General features: G+C 37.1%; 1 protein-coding gene across 1 annotated transcript in view; it reads left to right on the top strand.

Annotated features, from left to right (window-relative positions):
• The window catches only part of LRP2 (LDL receptor related protein 2), a 119,641-nt gene that overhangs the window by 83,270 nt on the left and 13,758 nt on the right, over window positions 1–22,613 (top strand). Inside the window, 19 exon segments of the mRNA XM_083842447.1 lie at window positions 688–840; window positions 1,329–1,499; window positions 2,780–3,003; window positions 3,404–3,581; window positions 4,502–4,698; window positions 6,274–6,519; window positions 7,418–7,546; window positions 8,457–8,576; window positions 9,127–9,243; window positions 9,495–9,611; window positions 10,662–10,799; window positions 11,595–11,717; window positions 12,664–12,792; window positions 14,666–14,797; window positions 15,778–15,909; window positions 17,813–17,956; window positions 18,612–18,777; window positions 21,266–21,394; window positions 22,185–22,405. Of these exon segments, the coding sequence (XP_083698573.1) occupies window positions 688–840; window positions 1,329–1,499; window positions 2,780–3,003; window positions 3,404–3,581; window positions 4,502–4,698; window positions 6,274–6,519; window positions 7,418–7,546; window positions 8,457–8,576; window positions 9,127–9,243; window positions 9,495–9,611; window positions 10,662–10,799; window positions 11,595–11,717; window positions 12,664–12,792; window positions 14,666–14,797; window positions 15,778–15,909; window positions 17,813–17,956; window positions 18,612–18,777; window positions 21,266–21,394; window positions 22,185–22,405 (2,966 nt within the window).

Raw genomic sequence — 22,613 nt, 5'->3', positions numbered from 1 at the left:
TATAGGCAAATGGCATATTATTACTCAACTGGGTAAATACAAGTTTGAATTTGTCACCAATGATTGTGGATGCAGGAGCAGCAGGAGTAAAAACGGCAAACTGAAGCATGGTTACAGTATCACAGTATCACAGATTTCTAGGTTGGAAGAGACCTCAAGATCATCGAGTCCAACCTCCGACCTAACACTAAGTACTCCACTAAACCATATCGCTAAGCTCTACATCTAAACGTCTTTTAAAGACCTCCAGGGATGGTGACTCCACCACCTCCCTGGGCAGCCCGTTCCAATGCTTAATAACCCTTTCGGTAAAGAAGTTCTTCCTAACATCCAACCTAAAACTCCCCTGTCGCAACTTTCGCCCATTCCTCCTCGTCCTGTCACCAGGCACGTGGGAGAATAGACCAACCCCCACCTCTTTACAGCCTCCTTTAAGGTAACTGTAGAGAGCGATAAGGTGGCCCCTGAGCCTCCTCTTCTCGAGGCTGAACAAGCCCAGCTCCCTCAGCCGCTCCTCGTAAGACTTGTAAGACATGGTTGGTGTAGAAGAGATGTCAGTACAGTATGTATATTCTTCCTTTATAGTGGCTATCTTGCTTCTAGGAGGGAAAAAAAAAAGGTGCTGTGAAGTAAAATAAACCACATAAATTAAATTAGAGTAAATAAATTATCTCTAAAATATTTCAGAAAATTGTACTGGGTGGATGCCTACAAAGATTGTCTCTACGTCTCTGAACTTGATGGAAGATTCCGGAAAAAAATCGTGGATCGGTGTGTGGATGCCAACAACACTTTCTGCTTTCAGTACCCCAGAGCAATTGTTGTTCATCCCAAATATGGGTATGACATTTCTAGAGTGTTTTTCCATTGTTTTTAAAATAGTCTTGCACTGTCTCTGAAAAGCTGAAATAAAATTTGGCCATCTGCTCTTAAATTTTTGTAGCATTAGATCTTCAGTGAAGCTTAGGAAAAATAGCAGCTTGCCTTTCATAAATGTATGTGGTGGGCTGCCAGGTATCATTGAAAGTGGAATTATGTTGCGTGTGGACAAGGATATTTTGTTTGCAAGGCTAAAAAGGTTGGTAGATATGTGTGCAGTTTGATAGACAATGGGGCTGCTGGTTGCATTCTTTGAAGATGAATGTGATTACATGCATCCACTTGTTTGCTGTAGCAGTTAAAGTAACAGCAAATATATTAACCTTTTTCTTATTTCCCTCTATATGGTTTAGTTTTGTTGCAGGAATTGCTTTATTTGGGTGTGACTTCTAATACTTGCTTCAGAGTATTTTTTCTGCAATCTTAACTATAAGTGTTTATATGAACAGACAGGTTTACTGGACAGACTGGGCAGATCGAGCTTATATTGGACGAGCAGGCATGGATGGCAAGGACAAGATGGTGATCATCTCTACAAAGTTAGAGTGGCCCAATGGACTCACCATAGATTACACCAATGACAAGCTCTACTGGGCAGATGCCCATCTAAATTACATTGAGTAAGTACACAGAGAAGAATAAAACAACTGAATAATTGCTCCTGCTGGATCTCAGTGGTAGCCTTTATAGATGATCTAAGCACAATGCTTCTACTCACTGACTGTAGGAAACCAGAGTCAGGAAGTCTGGAGTAGTAGGTGACGGGAATGACACAGCGTCCCTGTTTTTCACGTCCTAGGTCCCACTGGAAGTGGCCCAAAAATTATTGAGGAATTCAGGTGAAAAGATTCAAAGTCTATGCTGGAATATGCAGTTTATCAATATCTGGGAGTACAGCCTGAACCATGGCAGAATGGAATATAAAATCACTATTTTCTGATTCTCTTGTTTCTGCCTATATGTATGAGTTGAGCTGAAACTAAACTAGTTGTGTGCTAATAAAATGGTATACAATTCATTAGAGGATCTCTGAAAGCATGTCTTTAATTTTGTGTCCAGAATTTACAGCAGTATCCATAAATGTGACATGAAATTTCCTGTTAGCATATATAGCTTTTTGCTGTTAATTGCCAAAATCTATTATTTTTTTCTATTGTTGGAAAATGACTGCTTAAATATCAGTACAAATGAATAACTAGCATTCTGGTTCTTGTCAAGACATTTGAAACACTTTACAAACAGTCCTTTATATTAATGTTTCTATGTGCATTTAGGGTTATACATACATACATTCTTCTTTACATCCATTCTTCTAGCAACTTTTTTTTTATGCCAGTGTTAAAAATACCTATTTCAAATATATAAATTACAAGTATACATCTCTATCTCTTTCTTTTTCTTTAGTATTTCATCATTTATCCCTATATCAAGATCAGCAGAACCAAAAAACATTATTAAAGGTATCTTAGCAGAGGAGTCTCTAAATCAGAAAGACATGTAAAACATAGGAATTACAGGAGGCCTGTTGTCTTAAGTGTTCTGTTATTAGCAATCTGAATGATCCAGGCAAGCCAGTCTCTTATGTGACAATAATAACTTGCTGTAAGTCAGTAAATGTGTAAAATTTCGATTGGCTAACTGATACACTTCTGTGGGAAGACTTTTACATGTCAGTGGATGTTCCTCTATTCCATTTCTTTGCTTAGAATAACCTGTTTTACTTTTCTGCATATGTTAAAATGAATTCACTGAGGACAGTGCTCTATCATGGGACTAAAGGAGCTGCAATTCCACCGTTGCATGGTCCTGGTCACCAATAATGGCCTACCATTAGCATATATAGTAAAGGTAAGAAATTCTAACATTTATCTGAGTGTTTTGTGCATTTTTCTTTGTGTAGATACTCTGACCTGGATGGACATCATCGTCACACCGTATATGATGGGACTTTACCTCATCCATTTGCAATAACAATTTTTGAAGACACGATATATTGGACTGACTGGAACACAAGAACTGTTGAAAAGGGAAACAAATATGATGGATCAGACAGGACTGTGCTTGTGAACACCACACACAGGCCATTTGACATCCATGTTTACCATCCATACAGACAGCCATTTGGTAAGAAAACAGAATGAGATTTGCATTTAGAGGGCCGGCTGTTATCTGAAGATTAATTGGAAGCAGTCCTGAGTACACTCAGCTTTTGCATTTGCTCAGGGAAATAAAATCCAAAGAATAAATGTAGTCCTCTATTTTACATCTATAAGTGGTCTTTGATTAGCTGCTTAAATAGAATCAGACTGGGAGTGCATCATTTTAAATTAGTTTCTTAGAAGTCTTCGCTGAATAGTATACGTTTCCTGTATATGAAATCATAAATATTTCTTTCTGAGCACACCTACTTATCTAGGTTTTGTTTTTCAGCTTTCAATACAGTATTAGAGGAGTCTTTTACTGACTAAGACCTTTGTGTCCTGGGATTTGCAAAGTACAGTAATATTTTTGTTTGTTTTGCCAGTTAATAATCCTTGTGGCACCAACAATGGTGGTTGTTCCCATCTTTGTCTAATAAAAACTGGTGGTCAGGGTTATTCCTGCGAATGTCCCGATAACTTCATGATAGTCCAGTTTGGCAATACAGCACACTGCCTTCCAATGTGCTCTAGCACCCAGTTTCTCTGTGCAGACACCGAGAGGTAAGTCCACTGCTCATCATCTTTTCCTGATGCCTTTTTAGAGATATGTTATAGAATTTAGACTCTTGAAAAGGGCTTGAAAGCAGGTATTCCTCCTGTTTTTGCTATGATTCTGTGATGTGCTAGCAAAGACAAAGCCAGGATTAGACAGGCTTCCATTTTGGAAAAATATTTGTAGATTCTGTGTTCAAATGATTTTTTTTTCTTCCTAATATGGCATTGCTAATGTAGCAAAGTTCGGGTTTTTAGAAACATGTAAATGCCATAAACCATTTCCAGTTGAAGTCACAAACCTGGACCTTTCCCTTGTTTTTTGTACATCTTTTGCAACGTATCTCTTTCTGCCAAACATGTGCTGTCTGTGAATGGCCCAGGAAAGCCATTTAGCTGATTTGGGGGCATATTTCTAACTCTTTTCTCTGAGACAAGTGCACTGGGGGGAGAGGAATGTGGCCTAAGAACTACTGTGTTGATGTTGTATTGCTCTGGAACCTGTGAGGCAGTTGTCCTTACTGGGTGGCCTTTTGAAGCAGTACTGCAATGATGATCCCTAGTGAAATTCTTGTGCCGAAGTTCAGGTGAATTATTAACGTTACCTGATTAAAATCTAATTGAAGATTGATTCCACAAGCACGAGAGATGGTTGCCACAAATACACATTAAAATTCAATCCTTATTAATTAATTTGCTGTGAACTTACTTCTAGAGGCCTACCAGTATCATCTGTTTCTAGAGACAGTCTTCTGGCATATTTTGTTAGCATATATGCATATGTGAAGCAGAAGACGTGAAATTCAAGATGTCTTGGAAGTTTTGAGAAATAAGGCTGAGACAAGATTGTCTTATGTGATGTAAAAGGATGGTCATTTATCTTTAGAGACGCTTCCTCAACAAAGAAAACATTGTTTTCTCTTTGTTAGGTGTATTCCTATCTGGTGGAAATGTGATGGACAGAGGGACTGTCGAGATGGCTCTGATGAGCCCCCTACCTGTCCACACCGATACTGCCCTGTTGGTCAGTTCCAGTGTAACGATGGGAACTGCACAAGTCCACATTTCTTGTGCAATACCCAGTCAGATTGCCATGACAGATCAGATGAAGATCCTGTACTTTGTGGTATGTTACCAGTAATAATTTTAAGTGAGTTTTTCCAGTAGGAAACATGTAAGCAATATGTATTGTTATCGTCCGCTTTTTACAGATGAAGAGGTTAGGTAGGGACATGCAGGTCCTAATTCTCTAGTTTTACACCTACTAGAGCAATATACCACAGTGCAAATGTAGGGTAGAGGAGAGCAAAAAAGTATAAAGTGTAAATGTTTTCTGTACCTTTAAGTTAATTTACACTGATGTAATGTACAACCTGAGCTACTAGATACTGGAAGTAGGACCCTCTGTATTTTGTCCAGAGTAAAGCCCTGATCAATATGAGGAATATAAGCCTTCCTAATGCACAGATCAGTCCATCAGGCATGCTCATTTTCCCTATATTCTAGAATTTTGCATGATGGGACAAATTAATTTCACACTTTACATTGCACAAAACCCAATGCATATGGGAAGATTGTTTTGGAGAGCTGTTTATGATGGCAGAATTTTGGCAGTAGAGCCTAATTATGCTTGTGGAATAATGTTATTGCCTTAAAAACCTGTCCTATTCCACATACTTACACCTAACTTAAAAAGCACATCTTTAGTCTTCTGCTTGTAAATAATGTACTTCTGGCAGTTGCAAGCATAGTAAAATAAAGGAAAAAGAAAACAGTGTGGCTGTATAATTGATAGTTTCATTGCCGTTCATAAGCAAAGTGTTTCTAACAATGACAAATGTTCATTTTACATGAGTTTCAAATAGCTACACTTTTAAGTATGGCACAGGGGATCATTTAATAAGTATAAAGTTGCAGCTGCATAACGTCACTGGTTTTGATGTACCGCATATACTTAAAGTCAGTTTAGGTCTATATCATTCCTTCTGCTCATCATCATGTGTGTGGGAATAGAATCCTTTAGTCTAGAAAATGTATGGAAATCATAATGTATTATTTCCTCCTGAAGAGTTTTTCAGTACTTGTGAAATAGTAGTAGGGTAGTGTCCAGTGAAACACAAAGTCTAGAAGCTTTGTATGAAGTCCTATTTTCATAGACTTTCAGATCTCCCCCAGTTCACTGGTACCACTAACTTTAGCGTAACAAGCTTTATCCCTGGGGACAGAGGATGTAGATTTATAGGTTATGGAGCTGGTATTAGCATGGTCTTCTATGTTTTCTGGCGTGTTCATTCATGCTCAGAGGAACAGGTGTATCAGGCAGTGTGCATCTAAGTTGATAGCACGGCCAGAACAAGAATGTCACGTAACTCCTCTAAGAAGTAACTGGGAGCCCCTGTCTCAATTGTATTTAAGTGCTGGATTTACTCCTCTCTGCTTGAGGAGAAGGTAGTATCTGCCTCATTCCTAGAAGAATGTAGAGCCTTAGTGAGCTTGACTGAATGCCTGTGGGATATGTGCCATGTGTCATTAGAAATCTGTACCTCAACTGGGCAAGTAAATGCTAATGTTTTAGAGTTTTACTGACTTTTTCTTCCAATTTGTGGTATAGACATGATAAGTGCCCAATTGACCTAAGGCTGCTGCAGCAGACTATTCCTGTAAGTTTCAGCATTCTAACAGCCAATTTGTATTCTTTCAGCTAATCACCAGTGTGAAACCCATCAGTGGCAATGTGCCAATAAACGATGTATCCCAGAAGCCTGGCAGTGTGATAGAGAGGATGACTGCGGTGACAACTCGGATGAAGATAGTACTCACTGTGCAAGTAGGACCTGTCCCCCAGGCCAATTTAAATGTGACAATGGCCGCTGCATCCCAGGATCCTGGAAGTGTGATGTGGATGATGATTGTGGCGACAACTCTGATGAGCCATTCCACGAATGTAGTAAGCATTTAGCTGGAGGAAGCTGTCTAAATTATGGTGCACTGAATGCAAAGCAAACTGCATTACTTAATTTTTCTGAGGGTGAAAACTTATTGGAAAGGAATGTTTTCTGCAAGTTGCTAATATGCAGTAAACAGTATTAGGAAACGTAGATTCTATGTGGATAATGCACTGCTTTCTCATTCGTGAAGGTGAAGAAGCTTGCTTATGCTGGCTGGCTTACCAAGAACTGATAGTGTCTGACTCTGACCTCCTTGAATCTAGCAGTTTCATGTGCTTGGTCCCTAAAAATATTCTGTGAAAAAGATTATATGCATATATGATCTATTGCTTGTGTGGAAGCAGGGAATGCCAGTTCACCAATTTTTACCTTAGGGTGTGACATAGGTCATACTTTTTACAAAAACAGTCTCGTTTCTTGAATCTGAAGTTTCTCCAGATGATAGGCACGTGATTTGGAAACAAAAGTTACAAGCAGAACAAGTGCAAAACACAGTCTAGCCTACATTTACTAGTGGTGCTTTCCTATGTGCAACATGCGTCTTTGAGTCACTGGTCATCTGGAAGAGCTTGGAATCAAGCTTTCCCATAAGAGGACAAGTTGCCTTCCCTTCCTTACAGTTTTGGGGCTTCTGTTGGCACCATTACCAGCACTAAATACTTCAGGGAAAACCACACTGAATATGTTTTGAATCTGTCATGGGTTTCTAGTATACGCTGAATACAAGCAGCATGGATTGGAAAAGATATCACAAAATGTATATTTTACTGTCTCTTTTACAACACTGAAAATAGCAGATAATTCTTTTTAGTAGAAGGAGCTGACTAAATTCTGACAGATTTTGAAAGTCAGAATAGCAAGTATGGTTTTTCTTGACAATTGCCTCTTGTGTTTCAGTGGGCCCTGCTTATCGGTGTGACAACCACACGCAGTTCAGCTGTAGAACCAATTACCGTTGCATACCACTGTGGGCAGTGTGCAATGGGAATGATGACTGCAGGGACAACAGTGATGAACAAGGCTGTGGTATGTCTGAAGAAGGAGGTCATGTCAACATAATTTTGTACCAAAAACATTTATTCAAGTTATAAACATCTTGAGTTTCCGAAAATCTTTTCAGTAATAATGTACCTGGGATTTTTTTATTTTATGTCAAGTAATTACTCTGGTAGTTATTTGTCTTCAGGAAAACCTTTATGTGCAGTGATTCATTGTGCAGCTCACGTTTGGGAAACATTTTGCTTGAGCTGAATTATTATAGACTATTAAAACTGTCACTGTGTTCTACATTTACTTACCTCTTGTACTGCTGAAACCATCAGTATGGGAAGTGTGATGGTACTTTCCCAGACCCTTATATTTGTGTTGAAACCTCTCATATACTTTTACACAAAGCTTAGAGGACATCACATCACAACATCAGAAACAGAAAAGACTCAAAAGTGTTAACACTCTGTGAGGGCAGGATGCCTTGTAATTTTTCTTCTCTGCATGTAGAATTGTAAAAATGTATGTCACCAAAACCATGCTCCTTTACTCAGAAAATAAATGCTTTTCTTTTCTAGGGCTCTTTATTAGTAGGCTAATACAATCCATTCATTTTAGTAGTCGTTAACTTAATAAGTTTTGTGGATGGAGCGGTTGCTCCTGTGAAAGCAGGATAGCGGGTGGGATTTATTAGGACCACTCGTTCTGGAATAGTGGCACTGTAAGGATTGATCCCTCTTTTCCTTTGGTAGCATGAAGTTTATTTCTTTGTGTCTCCATCTCAGTTCTATATAGTTATTTCATCTGTTTCTTAATCACTCTTCTAGTACTTAGCCCAGTTTTTGTCACAAACATCTCTTGTCTACTTCTATGTGCATTACATCTTATTCAAAGACTATGCTAATGTGTGCTGGTCTCATGTTTTGTTGGCAAACTGTGTACACTGCAGAAGAGATGACTTGCAGTCCTTCTGGAGATTTCCGTTGTGACAATCATCGGTGTATCCCACTGCGCTGGAAATGTGATGGAGATAATGACTGTGGAGATCAGTCTGATGAGCGCAACTGCAGTGAGTTCTTTTTTGACTGTCATGATATAGTTCAGCTTTTGACTTAACTATCCTTCTATTTCTTATGAGAATGGGGCAGACAGATCTCAACAGCAATCATTTGGTGCTTTATTGTACAGCTGTATTTTCTTTGCTGGCTATCACAGTGATGTTGCAAGGAAGCATTTTTGATACGTAAAAACACTGATAAATCCAGTCATTACAATAAAACAAATTCCTGTTTTCCAGTAGGAAGTGACATTTGAATCCTGCCCTGTGTGGAGATGTAGGAGTATATAGTTTCTAAAGCAATGAACCTGGATTTTTCCCGAACTGGAATAAAAATTACTCCTGTGATAAAACAAATACTTTTTCCATGTCAAGAAGGGACATAGGTTGTTGAACAAAATGCCAAGAGTATGGGGACAGGCTTTTAAAATATCATTTGGTTTTAATGATTATATAACCTTATCAGCTAGTACAACTTCTGTCTGGTTTAATGAGACAGGTGTGGATGTTTAAATCTACAGATGGGAAACTTTACACATTTGTACTTTCATTTTAAACTAAGGTCCTCGCGAATGTACAGAAAGTGAATACCGTTGTGACAATTTGCACTGCATTCCTTCCCGCTGGGTCTGTGATCATGATGATGACTGTGAAGACAATTCAGATGAACGTGACTGTGGTGTGTATTGTCTGGATGTGACCTTTTACATGTTCAGACTTTTGTTTCTAAAGCAATAACTTTTTCTCCAAAATGATCTTTTATGGGAAGCATCTTTAATGGAGTAATGTTGACTAGGTCACCAAAAGTAGCAGATAATATTTTAATCATCTGGGATGTTGCAGTCTTCCATAGGATGATCTCAAAAAATAAACACTTTATATGGATTTGAATGAGGAGACATTTCAACAGTTATTTCTGAATCTTTTCAGAGCTAAGAACCTGCCACCCTGGTTATTTCCAGTGTAATAGTGGACACTGTGTTGCAGAGCGCTTCAGATGTGATGGAAATGCAGACTGCCTTGATTTCTCTGATGAAACAACTTGTCGTGAGTTTCAAGCTTTGCAATCGGTGCTCATTGAGCTCACTTCCAGAAAGACTTGCACTTTTCTGTCTCTTTAAGTGAGATTGAGATGACTCCTTAGAGGTACTGAATTCTGCAACACTCAGTGATGTCAGTAAAAATTGAGGAGTGTAATGTTTTGAATCAGCTTTTTAATATGTGAATGGGTTGCCTTCTCTTACATTAATTGTAAACACAATTGTAACGGTAGGAAATTCATATGTTTACATGGTCCGGCAGAAGATAGATGTATGATTGAATCAAAATTCTTGACTATTCCCACTCATGTTGCAAGATCCACAGTTTCCAGTCGTACTGTATTCTAAAAAGGTTCTGTAATGGAATGGGTTTTTATAATACTCAAAGGAGTGTATGGAGTTTCCTAGAGTAGCAATGAAGCCAATGAAATTAAATACTTTTCTGTTTACATCTTCCTTCTATATATTGATCTACTGTGAAAAAATGTCTTGGAATTTGCTTCGTGATAGTTAATCTCTCAGAATTGTGTTTACACAATATTCGGCTTTTCTTACGGGGAGGAAAATGCATATGAGAAGCCACTGAAAGGGCAAAGATATGTTTTACTTATGTGGTTTAGGACAGTTGTGTGGTTTTTCTTTGATCTAGTTCGGTTTTTCACCGATTCAACAGATTTTTATTTTTTTTAACCTATGTCTAGGTACTTGGGTCATTCAGATTTGGTGCCAATGACATTATTTACCTTTCTTACTTATCTAGCGGTAACAGGTTCAAGCAACATTTGTTAAATTTGTGACAATTTATTTTCAGAAGCTTCTGGGAATGTAATTTATGTTGTTTCAATATTCATTTGAACCTGAATTACTTACGTTGTGCTTCCAATAAGTCCTTCGTCCTTGCAGGCTGTTGTTGCTGTAGATCTTTGCAGTGCCTCATACTACATCTCCTACCATGGAGAGAAGAGTATTTTAAAAAAAATAGTATAGGATCAACCTGAGTCTTTTTCAAGGAAAACAAAACAAAACAAAATTTTCATTTAATATATTTTTTTTTCAGCAACACGATATCCTAATGGTACATACTGTCCACCCATGTTGTTCGAATGTAAAAACCATGTCTGTATCCAGCCATACTGGAAATGTGATGGTGACAATGACTGTGGAGATGACTCTGATGAAGAACTTCACCTTTGCTGTAAGAGAGAGAATTTGTATTAAAATTTAAAAAAAACTGTAATATAATATATAATTACAATAAAGAGAAGAAATAGAAAATAAATTGTAAATATTTTCATTTCAGTAGAGATTCTCACTGACTACTTTCAGGATGGGTGCTGAGAATTTTGCTTCATATGCAAGTTCACTTCATCCTCCTATAGTATGTTTCTCATTGCAGATGTTTATATATGTGGTTACAAAAGCAGGGAGAACTATATCAAAGAGCTAAGGGCAGTACTTTACGTTTTCAGGTGGAATGTTTAAAATAAGAGCATCAGTTGCATTTAAAGATACAATTCAGATAATTTATATTCTCAAAGGTGAGCCTTTAAAGCTGTCCGTAGTGTCGGAACATCTTTGTAAATATGGATGAGGAGTCCTGACCTTAGTTGTTAAATAAATAAATAAAACGAGGTGTTAGAAATGTAATGCAAACAATTGTTGTTAGTTATGAATTAAATAACCACTTAATTAGCATTTTGGATTTTCCATCAGTGTACTTCATAAACAAATCTAGAAACCTCAGTATTATATGTAGTTACAGTATATGCCTTTGGCCAATGATAATGCACTGTCTTCTGACAAAAAATATATAGCGGCCTGATATATGATCACCAAAATGTAGAGAAAGTTCTTTTGGGCCTGAATGCCCCTGCAATATCTTCTAAAATACAGGAAACATCTCAGTGTTCAAAGATAAAATTGACCAGGATAACTCATGACTCAGTAGCATGAAGTATCAGTGTGATTGACCTGATCTCTGTGGTTTCAGTGGATATTGCTTGTGAATCTCCGTTCCGTTTCCGATGTGAAAACAATCGCTGTATATATAGTCATGAGCTGTGCAACCAGGAAGACGACTGTGGAGATGGCAGTGATGAAAAAGAGGAACACTGTATGTATACACAAAATTTAGCAGCAAATAGGAGATTCAGTAATTGCGATGTGTTTAATAATACTGAAGGCCTTCAGAAATGTCAAAATCAAACATAAGTATTTGAAAACTAAAGCTCAATATGAAATAATTTGAACTGTAATTATTGATACTATGTGTTCACAGGTCTCTATGTAAGTAGCAAAATTAAGCAATGATTTGCCTGAAAAGTAGAGTATGGTTTTCAAAATCAAATTGTGTTTTATTATGAACACTAGCTAAATTGTGTCTGCTTACTATGAAGTCTGAATTAAGAAAGAAAAACGTGTTTGGCTGTATCATAACTAAGGATTGGATGGATATTGGACATTTTTTAAAAATAGATGAATGGGTACTTCTGAATTCATGGCACTGTTATGTATATAGTAAGAGTCAATATTAAGGGACAAATCCTGCAGAAGCTCTGTTAATATTCAATAGGGTTTTGCCCTCAGATATCTGAGGTAGTTCTTCCTGACTGTGTTGATTTTTATATTATATAGGTTTATCATATTTTTGATTACTTATTAAGCAACCAATAAAAGCCAGCTTATTTGCTGGCTTTATTGCAAATTTTTCTTAAAATTAATATTTTACTAATAACTCAACCTCTTGAAGTCTGCAGCAGATGTATAAAGTATGGAGTTAAAGGGTATTAATTAGTTTGCACTATTAAAAAAAAAGTTCAGTCAACTATTAAGAGGAAGCTTCTAACTTCCACCTCCATAAAATGGAAAGGGCTTCTTCAGTTCATTGGGGTGTGACTAGAAGTCAGGAGGCCTTGCTTAGCTTTATGATAGACTTCCAACGTCACCCTAGTCATTATTTTACCAGATTGCATTCCTCATTAGCAATGTGTAATAGTGCTGTCTGTTGGTAATGTGTAACTGAAGTTGCGATAGAGGAATGTTTCTTTTCTCAACTGTAGGTAGAGAACCAACCCCAAGGCCGTGTACAACTGAAGAATTCAAGTGCAGTAATGGAAATTGCATTCCTCTACATTATGTCTGTGACAATTATGATGACTGTGGAGATCATTTTGATGAAATGGGCTGCAGTAAGTAATAACATCAATTGAATAAAAAATTACAATGCTATTGAAATAAACATTTCTGAAACCAATAACATAACCGATTACCCCATGCTGGGATTATCTGATTAGCCATGACAATAATTTTTTTTCTTTCTTTGGGGGAAAAGCCCTAAGAAATTAAGTGCTCTGAACAATCTTTTTTAGGCTTATAGCATTTATGCATCACGAAAAAGGGTTTGATCTTGTTTTTAATCTTGTTTTGAGATGTGTTGCATTGTGGAGGCAAGAATACCGAGATAGTTAAATTGGAATTGCCATAGGCCAACCTACAGAATTATTCATGGGCAGACCCTGAAGCCATAGAAGTTGCTCCAGCCCTGTTGAAATCAAAAATATATTGAGATGCTTCTGTTGTCTTCTTTACAGACAGAACACAGAAGTCTATAGGGACAGCCATTACTCAGGCTGAGGGCCCTCTGATTTCCTCTGTGCATGCACAACTTTTATTAATTATGCCTCATGAATCTACTAACAGCCATTTAGATGCAAAAACTTTGACTTGAACTTTGAGGCGAGAGACTATTCTGATGAAATCTGATAAAAATAAAAATCTAACTCTCTTTATATCAATGCATAGAGAGTTGTAGAGTAATAATATGAGCATGTACTTGCAATTTGAGTTTGCCAGGCTTCGATGGCTTCAGGTGGAAAGTGTGACAAATAATGCACTAGTGAATTGTGATCCAGCATGCTTGCAAAGCACAAATAACTTGTAATACTATAATGCAGTCCATTCTTAAGTAGCTGTTTCACATACTATCCCCAGTGGTCTTTAGGTAATATAACCTAATGACTTGATGAAAATATAAAAAGTATCTGAAACAGTGCAAATCAAAGACACCTAGCTGTCAGCATTCTACTGTTTGTGGATAGATATGAATGCAGGCCAGATGATAACATTCACAGACTTACCAATATCAAAAACCTGAGATGTTGAGAGAAAAGCTCTGTATGTGTCTACACAATGAATTTATGCTTCTACATATATATGAAATTGAGGTGTTTAAAATTAATTAGGACTGGGATGTATATGTTATAAAGGAGATAATGAGCTTAATGTAATGTTTTGTCATACATTTCTATCTTTTCTCATGCTGTCAATAAACATATATTATTTCTTTCCTACTTAGATACAATCTGAATTTTAAAGTACTTTGTATATATGTACAGTATGTCAGAATCAATATAATTTTATGTGTTGTTTGAGAAGAATATAATTTTCTGTTTGATACAGAATATCTATTATACCTCACTTACCTTTTCCGTTATAGGCATTTCTTTAAAGGGCAGCGCATTCGGTGCAATGACCTGTTTTGACTTCACTAGGCTTTTGATTAGGTACTGGATGAGTATGTTGTCATCTTCTCTAATTTCCAGATATAGGTAATATGTGGTCTGTGGCACATATGGTAGTAGCTGAGAACACTTTTTGTTTAAGTGATAAGAAAGTACTGGGTAAGAAAGAGGTTGGTTGGCAAAGGTAGGGGTTAGTCATGCGTCTTAGTTTCTGCAATTGCTGCAGATTCTCTTAAGGAAGGTGAGTTGGATGTTTATGGCTCTTACTCTGACCCTGTTCACCTGCTTCTATAGTGAAACTATTCTTAGTTGAAAGTTCTTTTGACTGACCTTTACCACCCTTTTTTAGTTTGCCTTAGAGAAAAGATGTTCACATTAATTGGATCTCACTTAGGAAAAAAGAGAAAGAAAAGTAACATTATCCATTGAAAATGATTTTTAAATAGACTATAATGATCAAAATTACAACCTCCTTATCACTTTATTATCACATCACTTTTTTTTTTAATGGTTTTAATTGTCTAATTCCTACCTTTTTCAGATCCTGGAACAGAACGAACCTGTGCAGAAAATATCTGTGAACATAACTGTACCAACCTGAATGAAGGAGGCTTTATCTGTTCCTGTAGACCAGGGTACAAGGCCAGTGAAATTAACCGAAACTCCTGTGATGGTATTTTCATTCTTCTAAACATCTCACTGATAAGTGTTCAATGACCTGTCGCTTCGTCATTCTAATATGATTACTCACTCCTGCATTATAACAGGATGTTTGTACATTTACCATATGCTTCTTAAACCATTTTGCTGAATCATGTTTTCTAACATGCAGGCCTCACTCAATAAAGAGCTGGCTCCGCAGTTTGTATATTTTTTTTAGGCTTTTGTTAGCTGTGGGTATACGTTCTTGCTTTTTGGTATATAGGTTTAGTTGTTTCTTTGCAATTTGAAGGATGAAAATTTGCTGTTATTTTTCCTTGTTAATAGAAAACTTACTGAAGGTTACACTCTCATTTGGTTCTGTTTCAGAACAGACCTTCAGTAAAGGTTTATTGTGCCATGTTTTTTCTTGTTTATATGCAGATAAAATATGGAGGAGTTTACACAAAGGCCATTGGTGGTGATTATGCAGTATAGTGTGGTTGTGGTTACCATTTCAGTATATTTTGACAGGATCACTTCTGCTTGTTGCTCCCAGATCTTGTGGACAATTTGTGTAGTTTTATTACACATGATCAAAGGGCATTCCTCCCTGTCCTTCCTGCTGATATTGTTTCTTAGGGACTAGGTATCTGTGCTTCAACATTTCAACAAGGGTTGCTCTTGCATCTCATTGTAGTCATGCCTCATCTTTTGTCTTTCCTTGGTGATTTAACACAAAAATAGGCAATGAAAAATATGTCTCTTAAAAGCAATCTGTTGAACAGGAGCTATGCAGTTGTTAGCAATTTATAGTTAAGACTTATGTTAAACGTTAAATAAGTGATGAGAAATTCTGTTAGAAAACTAAGGCTGATTTTAAAAATAATTTATTATCACTGATCTTTTAGCGTATGTGGGGAAGGGATAAGTCCACTGCTTCATGGAGTAAAGATGGCCAGGATGTGGAAGAAGAGATTAAACTCTAGGTATCTTTTCTCGGCTTATGTGTAGATATCAATGAATGTGAGATCTTCGGAACATGCACCCAGGACTGCAAAAATTCCAAAGGAAGCTATGAATGTTTCTGTGCAGATGGCTTCAGATCTGTGGGTGATCAACAAGGGAAGCAGTGTGCAGCTAATGGTATGTTTACTGACAGCAAGATTGATTGCTACCTGTAAAGAGCAAGTGAAGTAGCGCAACTTAATGAATACAATCATCTCTTTTTATGGAAGGGGATAAAGAAAACCAAACTTTATTCTGTAGCATAACATTATCTGTGTATTCCACCCATTCCGTAATCAGGAAGAGAAATGCTCATCTCTGCTTCCAATTGTAAACATTAAAAATAATATTTTGGTTTGGATCACTGCCTTCCTTTCACCTGAAATTTTCTCTAAAACAAAAGACTGCTTATCCTGTGGATGTCAGCAGAAGGAAATTAATGTTGCCTATTCCTGAAGTTTAGGTTTTTGCAACAAAAGAATGCATCAGAAGAAAGTTCCATTAAACTGGTACAAATCAAAGGCACTTTGATGGCAGGTTGCTTATTCGTTATTCATGGACTGATGCACACAAACAGAAGGACTTCGGCCCATGACTTCAATCATGTTTTTTTGACATACCTCAGTGCAGTGACTATAGTGTGTGACAGCCATTGAATAGGTAGATAGTTGATTCAGAAGATAATAATAGTTGAGTAGTAATAATACAGAGCTGAAGAAAAAAATGACAACACAGTAGTATTATATAAAAGACTGAAACAACACCATATTTAGGAAAGTACTTACGCTGTAGCAGCTTTCAGAGGTGCATGATAGCAATACAGTACCTGGGCTTCTGCTTGGCAACTTCTTTATGTGCTGGTGTCTCAGATCTAGTTCTTTAAAATCTTTCTTCATAGCTTTTATTCAGGAATCATCTAGGTATTCTAGACATGTAGATATTTTCAAGGCTCAGTGATAGAAGATATCATGATTGTAGCTGGTAACATTATGAAATTGCTTGTGCCTGAAGTTCTACTTCTATCTATGCCCAGAACCGTATTACTCTTTGTAGTACAAGCTCACAGCACTCATAAATGAGGGCTTTCTTTGCCTGTGTCTGCTGTGGGCCTGATAATCAGGCATTTTCAGAAGACACAGAGAATATCAGATCTTTTTCTTTGTTGTAATAGCATATATATTGGTAAAGCTACCAATTTCTGCTATAAATTGTATGCTTATTAGAGAATGGAGTCACTTCCATTATTGTTCCATAGTTGTGCATGCCTTAGGGGGAAAAGGATCTGTATTCAGATAAACACTTCATAGACTGAGGTTTATTAGTTGGAAAAGGCACTGGTAAATGAGGTATTCTTTTCCCAGGTGAATACCTTTTCAGTTCTTACAGGTTTTGTGAAGATGTCCGTGACTCCCAGCTGGACTTTGTCATTGACAAAAGGGCTGTACAATTGCATGTTCTCACCAGCAGTGAGCCAGCTGGGACTACTACTCCAACTTGACTATAATCAAGTTATTAGAGTACTGAGGCTAACCTCAAATTAACCTGTGGTCAGGTAGGAGAGCGTTCTTCTGACTATAGACACATTGGGTAGAAGAACTGAGACAGCTCCTGGCTCAAGATACTGGCAATTTATTTGTAGTTACCAAAATTGTTCCCCATTTGGCAAGGTGGTTAAGCTGAGCTGCACAGTGTGTAGCTGCATTCTATTTTTGAGATGTGAGGTGTCAATATGCCAACACTGTGATGTTCCTACTGTGATTTTTAAGGATTTTTGCCTTAGTGATTATGGCTGCAGAAAGTCTATGGTGAAAAGAACAATACTATTTTCATTGGTAAGCATGTCCAGTGTTTTAAATTAATTTATTATTTTTTTTTTAATTAAAAAATAAAGTTCTGAAGCTTTAGAAGTGGCCCTGTGTCCTTTCTGCCTCTTACTCAGTGAGAACCTGTGAAAACACGAGTTTAGTTTTAAATGTAAATGACTTTTATCTGTTTTTTTTCCTAAAAATACACGAAAGTAAAGTTCATTATCATTTCCCAGGTAATCCTCCATTGTTACTGCTGCCAGATAATGTAAGGATTCGAAGATACAATATCTCATCAGAACAGTACTCTGACTATATCGATAACCAGGAACGCATCCAAGCTCTGGATTATGATTGGGACCCTGAAGGAATAGGCCTGAGTGAGTATATGTAGAACATGAGTACTCCCCCGTACAGCAGTTGGTTTAAAAAGACACATGGCAGTAGCATAGGTATTTAATTTATGTTGGAAATCAAAATCGAACTAGATTAACTGGCCATGTCTTGGCTGAATGTGCCCATCCCCTCTACTTGTTTTTTCAGCATCAGTGTGGTTCATTTTAATACTTTGCTTTCGTGTAGCTAGTTTTTGTTCTGGTTTTCCTTTTGTTTTGATATGAGTTCAGCTGTGGAATTGTTGCTCTTTAGGATTATGCAATAGTAGAGGATTGCTGTGAACAAACCCCTTTCTTCTCTTCTGTTTCTGCCAGTCCCCAAACCTTGATTCAAGTCTTGAAAGAACTGATCTAAACTCAAAATCCTGTGCAAAGGGTTCAAAGCTAAAATCCTCTTCTCTTGAAAAATGTAACACGTTTCTTGATAATCTAGGCCAAGATGATTTTAGATGTGCTTCTTAACTATGATAAATGGCTTAAAAATATGTGCAGTAACACAATGTAATTAAACAGAATATTCTGCATTTTTATGAATTTAAAAATTGAACTAGTCTCGACATAAGAGGCTCAGAAAGATTAGGATTTTCAAAAAATGAGGAATGACTAGACATTAAAAATGATCCTTGATTTGTTCTTTAAGGTATTGTGTACTTCAGCATTCTGGGGCAGGGTTCTCAGTTTGGAGCCATCAAACGTGCCTATCTGCCCACATTTGACAGCAGTAGAAACAATCCTACAAAGGAAGTTGATTTGAATCTCAGATACATAGTTAATCCTGATGGATTGGCTGTTGACTGGGTTGGAAGGTAAGTGCACTGAGAAGCTAGAAAAATGTTGTAGATTGAATATGTCAAAGGTTTGATCAGGCAGTGCAAAATCCATTTTTTTTTTCCTTATGAATTCTCTATGTCTCAAGATATTTGGTCTCAAAATATCTGAATAAATAAATAAATAAAAATTGGTAGTTCAAAAGCCTATAGTAAGTTCTGTTTGTGAAGACAGCAGTTAATAGGTCAAATGTGTGTTGCTGACCGCACCATGTATTCACTGAGGAAACATACATTACTCCACAGCTGGCAGATCAGTTGTGTGTCAGTTAGGTGATAATATGCTGGCCTTCATGTCAGAAGGATTCTTCTTTTAGGAGTCAGGTAAGCTTTAGAGAACAAGCTTTCACTGCTGTTGAAAGGAGACCTTACCAACCCATAACTGAGTTTGTGTCTTACCTTTGCTCATTTCTTATCAGCCCTGTGCTATATGAGTTAATCCCAAAGCAAAGCTGCTCTTTTGTAATTGTCTGAAATAAAGTTTTTCCTTTTCTCCCTTTTTTCGACCATAGCTCTTCTTTAGCTTTTTTTTTTTTTTCTTTTTTACTTAATCCAAGAAATTATGAGATGATCACTGCTCATTTTCCCTTCTTTGGAGAAGAGCTGGGAGAAAGATGGGCATAACTTTAGTGAGTTTGACTCAGACGTTGATGGTGTCATTTTTTCTTCACAGTGTAACTGTTAAAGGTTGTCCTGGACAGGCATAGCTGTAGTTCATTTGATATAATGTTGAGAAGACCTTGATGTTTCTAAATAGTCACTGTGAAATGTAGTCAGAATTCTGAAGTTGAATGGGCGGATGTTATAGAGATGAGTCAGTCTTCTGAACGTGGTTGACAAATTTTGGATGTTCCTGATGATGTTGTCAATAGGGTGAGGAAGAATGGTGTGAAGATCGTAGTAAAGCATGACTTTTCTGTAAAACTGAAAACTAAAAGAAGGAGCTTAGGCATCTGCTTCCCCTGTATTACATAGTTATCAACTATGATTAGTAATATTTATATTTTATATCCTCAGAGTATGAGTGGAAGGTGCTTAAGATCTGGATTGTAGCTAGGTGGCACTTAATGCTGAATTGTGATGATGGCAAAAGAGGTTTTTTTTTAATGCTTCAAGTGTATGAGTAGGCAAAGATTGGAAAAAGACTTCTGTTTCCAGTTCAGGGCCTGATACACAGCTTTTATTATTGAGATTCCTTGTGTTAGGTGATGTATGCTATGTTAGGTGATGAGTTCTATAGAATAGTTAGGGAGTTGCTCATAAACTGTCATGCTGATTTTTAGAGCAGAATAAAGCCAGTCTGGCAGGCTGAAGCGATTCACTAGCCTGAAAAATTCTGCCACTCATGACAAGTGGAAAGTTACGTCTTCTAGCATTTCTTTTTTAGTTTAAGATATGTGTATTAAAGCCTGGGCTAACCTCCAGCTTTCAAGTTATTTTGCTGTTAGCTTTGTGAACTGCAGGACATCTGAAAACTGAATGTCTGTGAGGATGGAAGGGAGTGTCTGAATTTCAATTCACAAATATAAATAAATTCTATCAAATGTATTTGAAATCTGTATGGTTATAAGATAAAGAATAGGGGATATATATCACCAACATCATGGTGAGGCTAGCATCTTAAGTACTGCAAACAATGTTATACTGATTCCAGAGCAATGTTGATAGTTTTATTTATTTTTTTTAATCAAATTTAAGTGTCTGCACATGATATAAAAACTGATACAGGTGTTTTGAGGCACTTAGTTCTTCTGCCTATCTGCAAAATAGGAACTGTAACATTGTCTCACATTCCCAAGATACCTAGGGGATAACTTATTCCATCAGAAGGCAGCGTGTGATTAGTGAGTAGATACTACTGAGTGAGTTATGTGTATAATGTAAGATGAAAAAAATATAGGCAAGATGATAAAGATAAGCTAAGTCCAAAGAAGAATGGACCAAGTGCCCTATTTGTAAGGGCTAAAAGCATTTGCATCTAACACGGTAACTATTCATTAACATCTCTGTGAGAAGACAAAAATCTAGAAAGAAGCTGTGGACGAATAAACTGGATAGCTTCAAAGTTGCCCCATAAACTGCATGGTAGATAAATTTTTATTTGTAATGAACTTGATTGTTACCTGGAAAACTGAAACTATAAAGATGCTTATTAGCCTTCTCTGGTACTTAAAAGTAACAATGAAAGTTCTCAGCATCGCTTCAGTGATGGTTATTTGACAGGGAACAGAGGCAGCTACAGAAACTTTCACAGAGGAGAAAACTAGAGAGTCTGTGGATCATATTTCCTAGACTCCTATATCTAGGAACTGGATGTTCCAGACTGAAAAAGTTCAGATGTAATCAATTCTGTTTCATTTTATTAATTTTGTTTGGTTTTGATGTAGCTTTTTTCTTGAAGATTTTTTTATTCCTCTCCCACATATAAGCTATTTACTTTTGGAATGTTCTGTTTTGTTTAATTCAGACATCTTTACTGGACTGATTCAGGGACTAATCGTATAGAGGTGGCAAAATTAGATGGACGGTACAGAAAATGGATTATCTTTTCTCTACTGGATCAACCAGCAGCTATAGCCGTCAATCCAAAAAGTGGGTAAGTACTTCCCAGAATTATTTTCAATGCCATTCAGTACCAAAACCCCACAACGGTAAACTTTACAGTAAAGAGTATGGGAGTGCTTTCCTGATCAGATCAAATTCAGGGTTTTCCTCTTACTAATGTCAGGAAATTTGTATACATGAGAACATATTTTAGGTTTATATTTTGTATAGGTGCTTGCATTGGTGATGACACCAGGTAGGCCAATAAAAATCTCCTTTCTGTAATACTGTGTGCCCACCAAATTTCTCTGTTACAACTGAAATAGGGAAATTGATGGCAACCTCTCTTTACTGGCTCCAAGTAGTACAGAAATACCCGCTTTCAGTGGAAAACAATGTAAATGCGCTGGTACATTCAACACCTGTGCTTGGTCCATCTTGTATTAAATGATGGATCACAGGATGTTGTGATATGTACATCTCCTGGCTGCAGTGAAGCAGCACAGTTTCTTGGAGTCACTTGGGCTCTGCAGCTTTTTTGTGACTCATGAATGCCCAGAATACTCAGTTGTTTTTCTTCCACTGAGAATGAGAAATTGCCATTGAAACCACTCTCTTTCCACATAAGGTCACAAGTTGCAAACATTCTTCTTTGGTATTTATCTTCTGTTTTTGAAACACGCTTATTCAGTTAACTCAGCATGACTATGCTAATCTCACCTGCAAAACATCAACTGCTGAGCAGCTTTATGTTCCACAACTAACCTGTTCCATGAATTTCCAATCGATGATTATGGCAACCAAATTCTGAATTATGCTAAATTGCAGTTGTGTCCTTTCAGGTTCATGTATTGGACTGACTGGGGAAGGCAACCAAAGATAGAACGTGCCTGGATGGATGGACAGCAAAGACAAACTTTGGTCTCTGAAGACCTTGGCTGGCCAACAGGTCTTTCTATTGATTATTTGAACAACGATAGGATCTATTGGAGTGATTCTAAAGAAAATATTATTGAATCTATGAGACCTGATGGGACAGACAGAACTGTAGTATTACACGGAGGTAAGAATTTACTATGGAATCCATGTAGTAGTAACCAAGGTGTGTGCTACCAAGCACTTGGTTTTGATGTGTGGAGTTAGATTTTCAAGAGCTTTTCAAAGTCTTGGTAGTGTTTTCTCCTTTATACAGGGATAAAGAGCACACCAGGTTCAGAGCTCATGATGCCTGGGTATTAGATTCCCTGAGAGTACATTACATGACAAACCTA

The sequence above is a fragment of the Anser anser genome (genome assembly GCF_964211835.1).
Source record: "Anser anser genome assembly, chromosome: 6".
NCBI classification, from domain to species: domain Eukaryota; kingdom Metazoa; phylum Chordata; class Aves; order Anseriformes; family Anatidae; genus Anser; species Anser anser.
The sequence above is the reverse complement of the archived record's forward strand: the minus strand, read 5'-3'. Positions and strand labels throughout refer to the sequence as shown.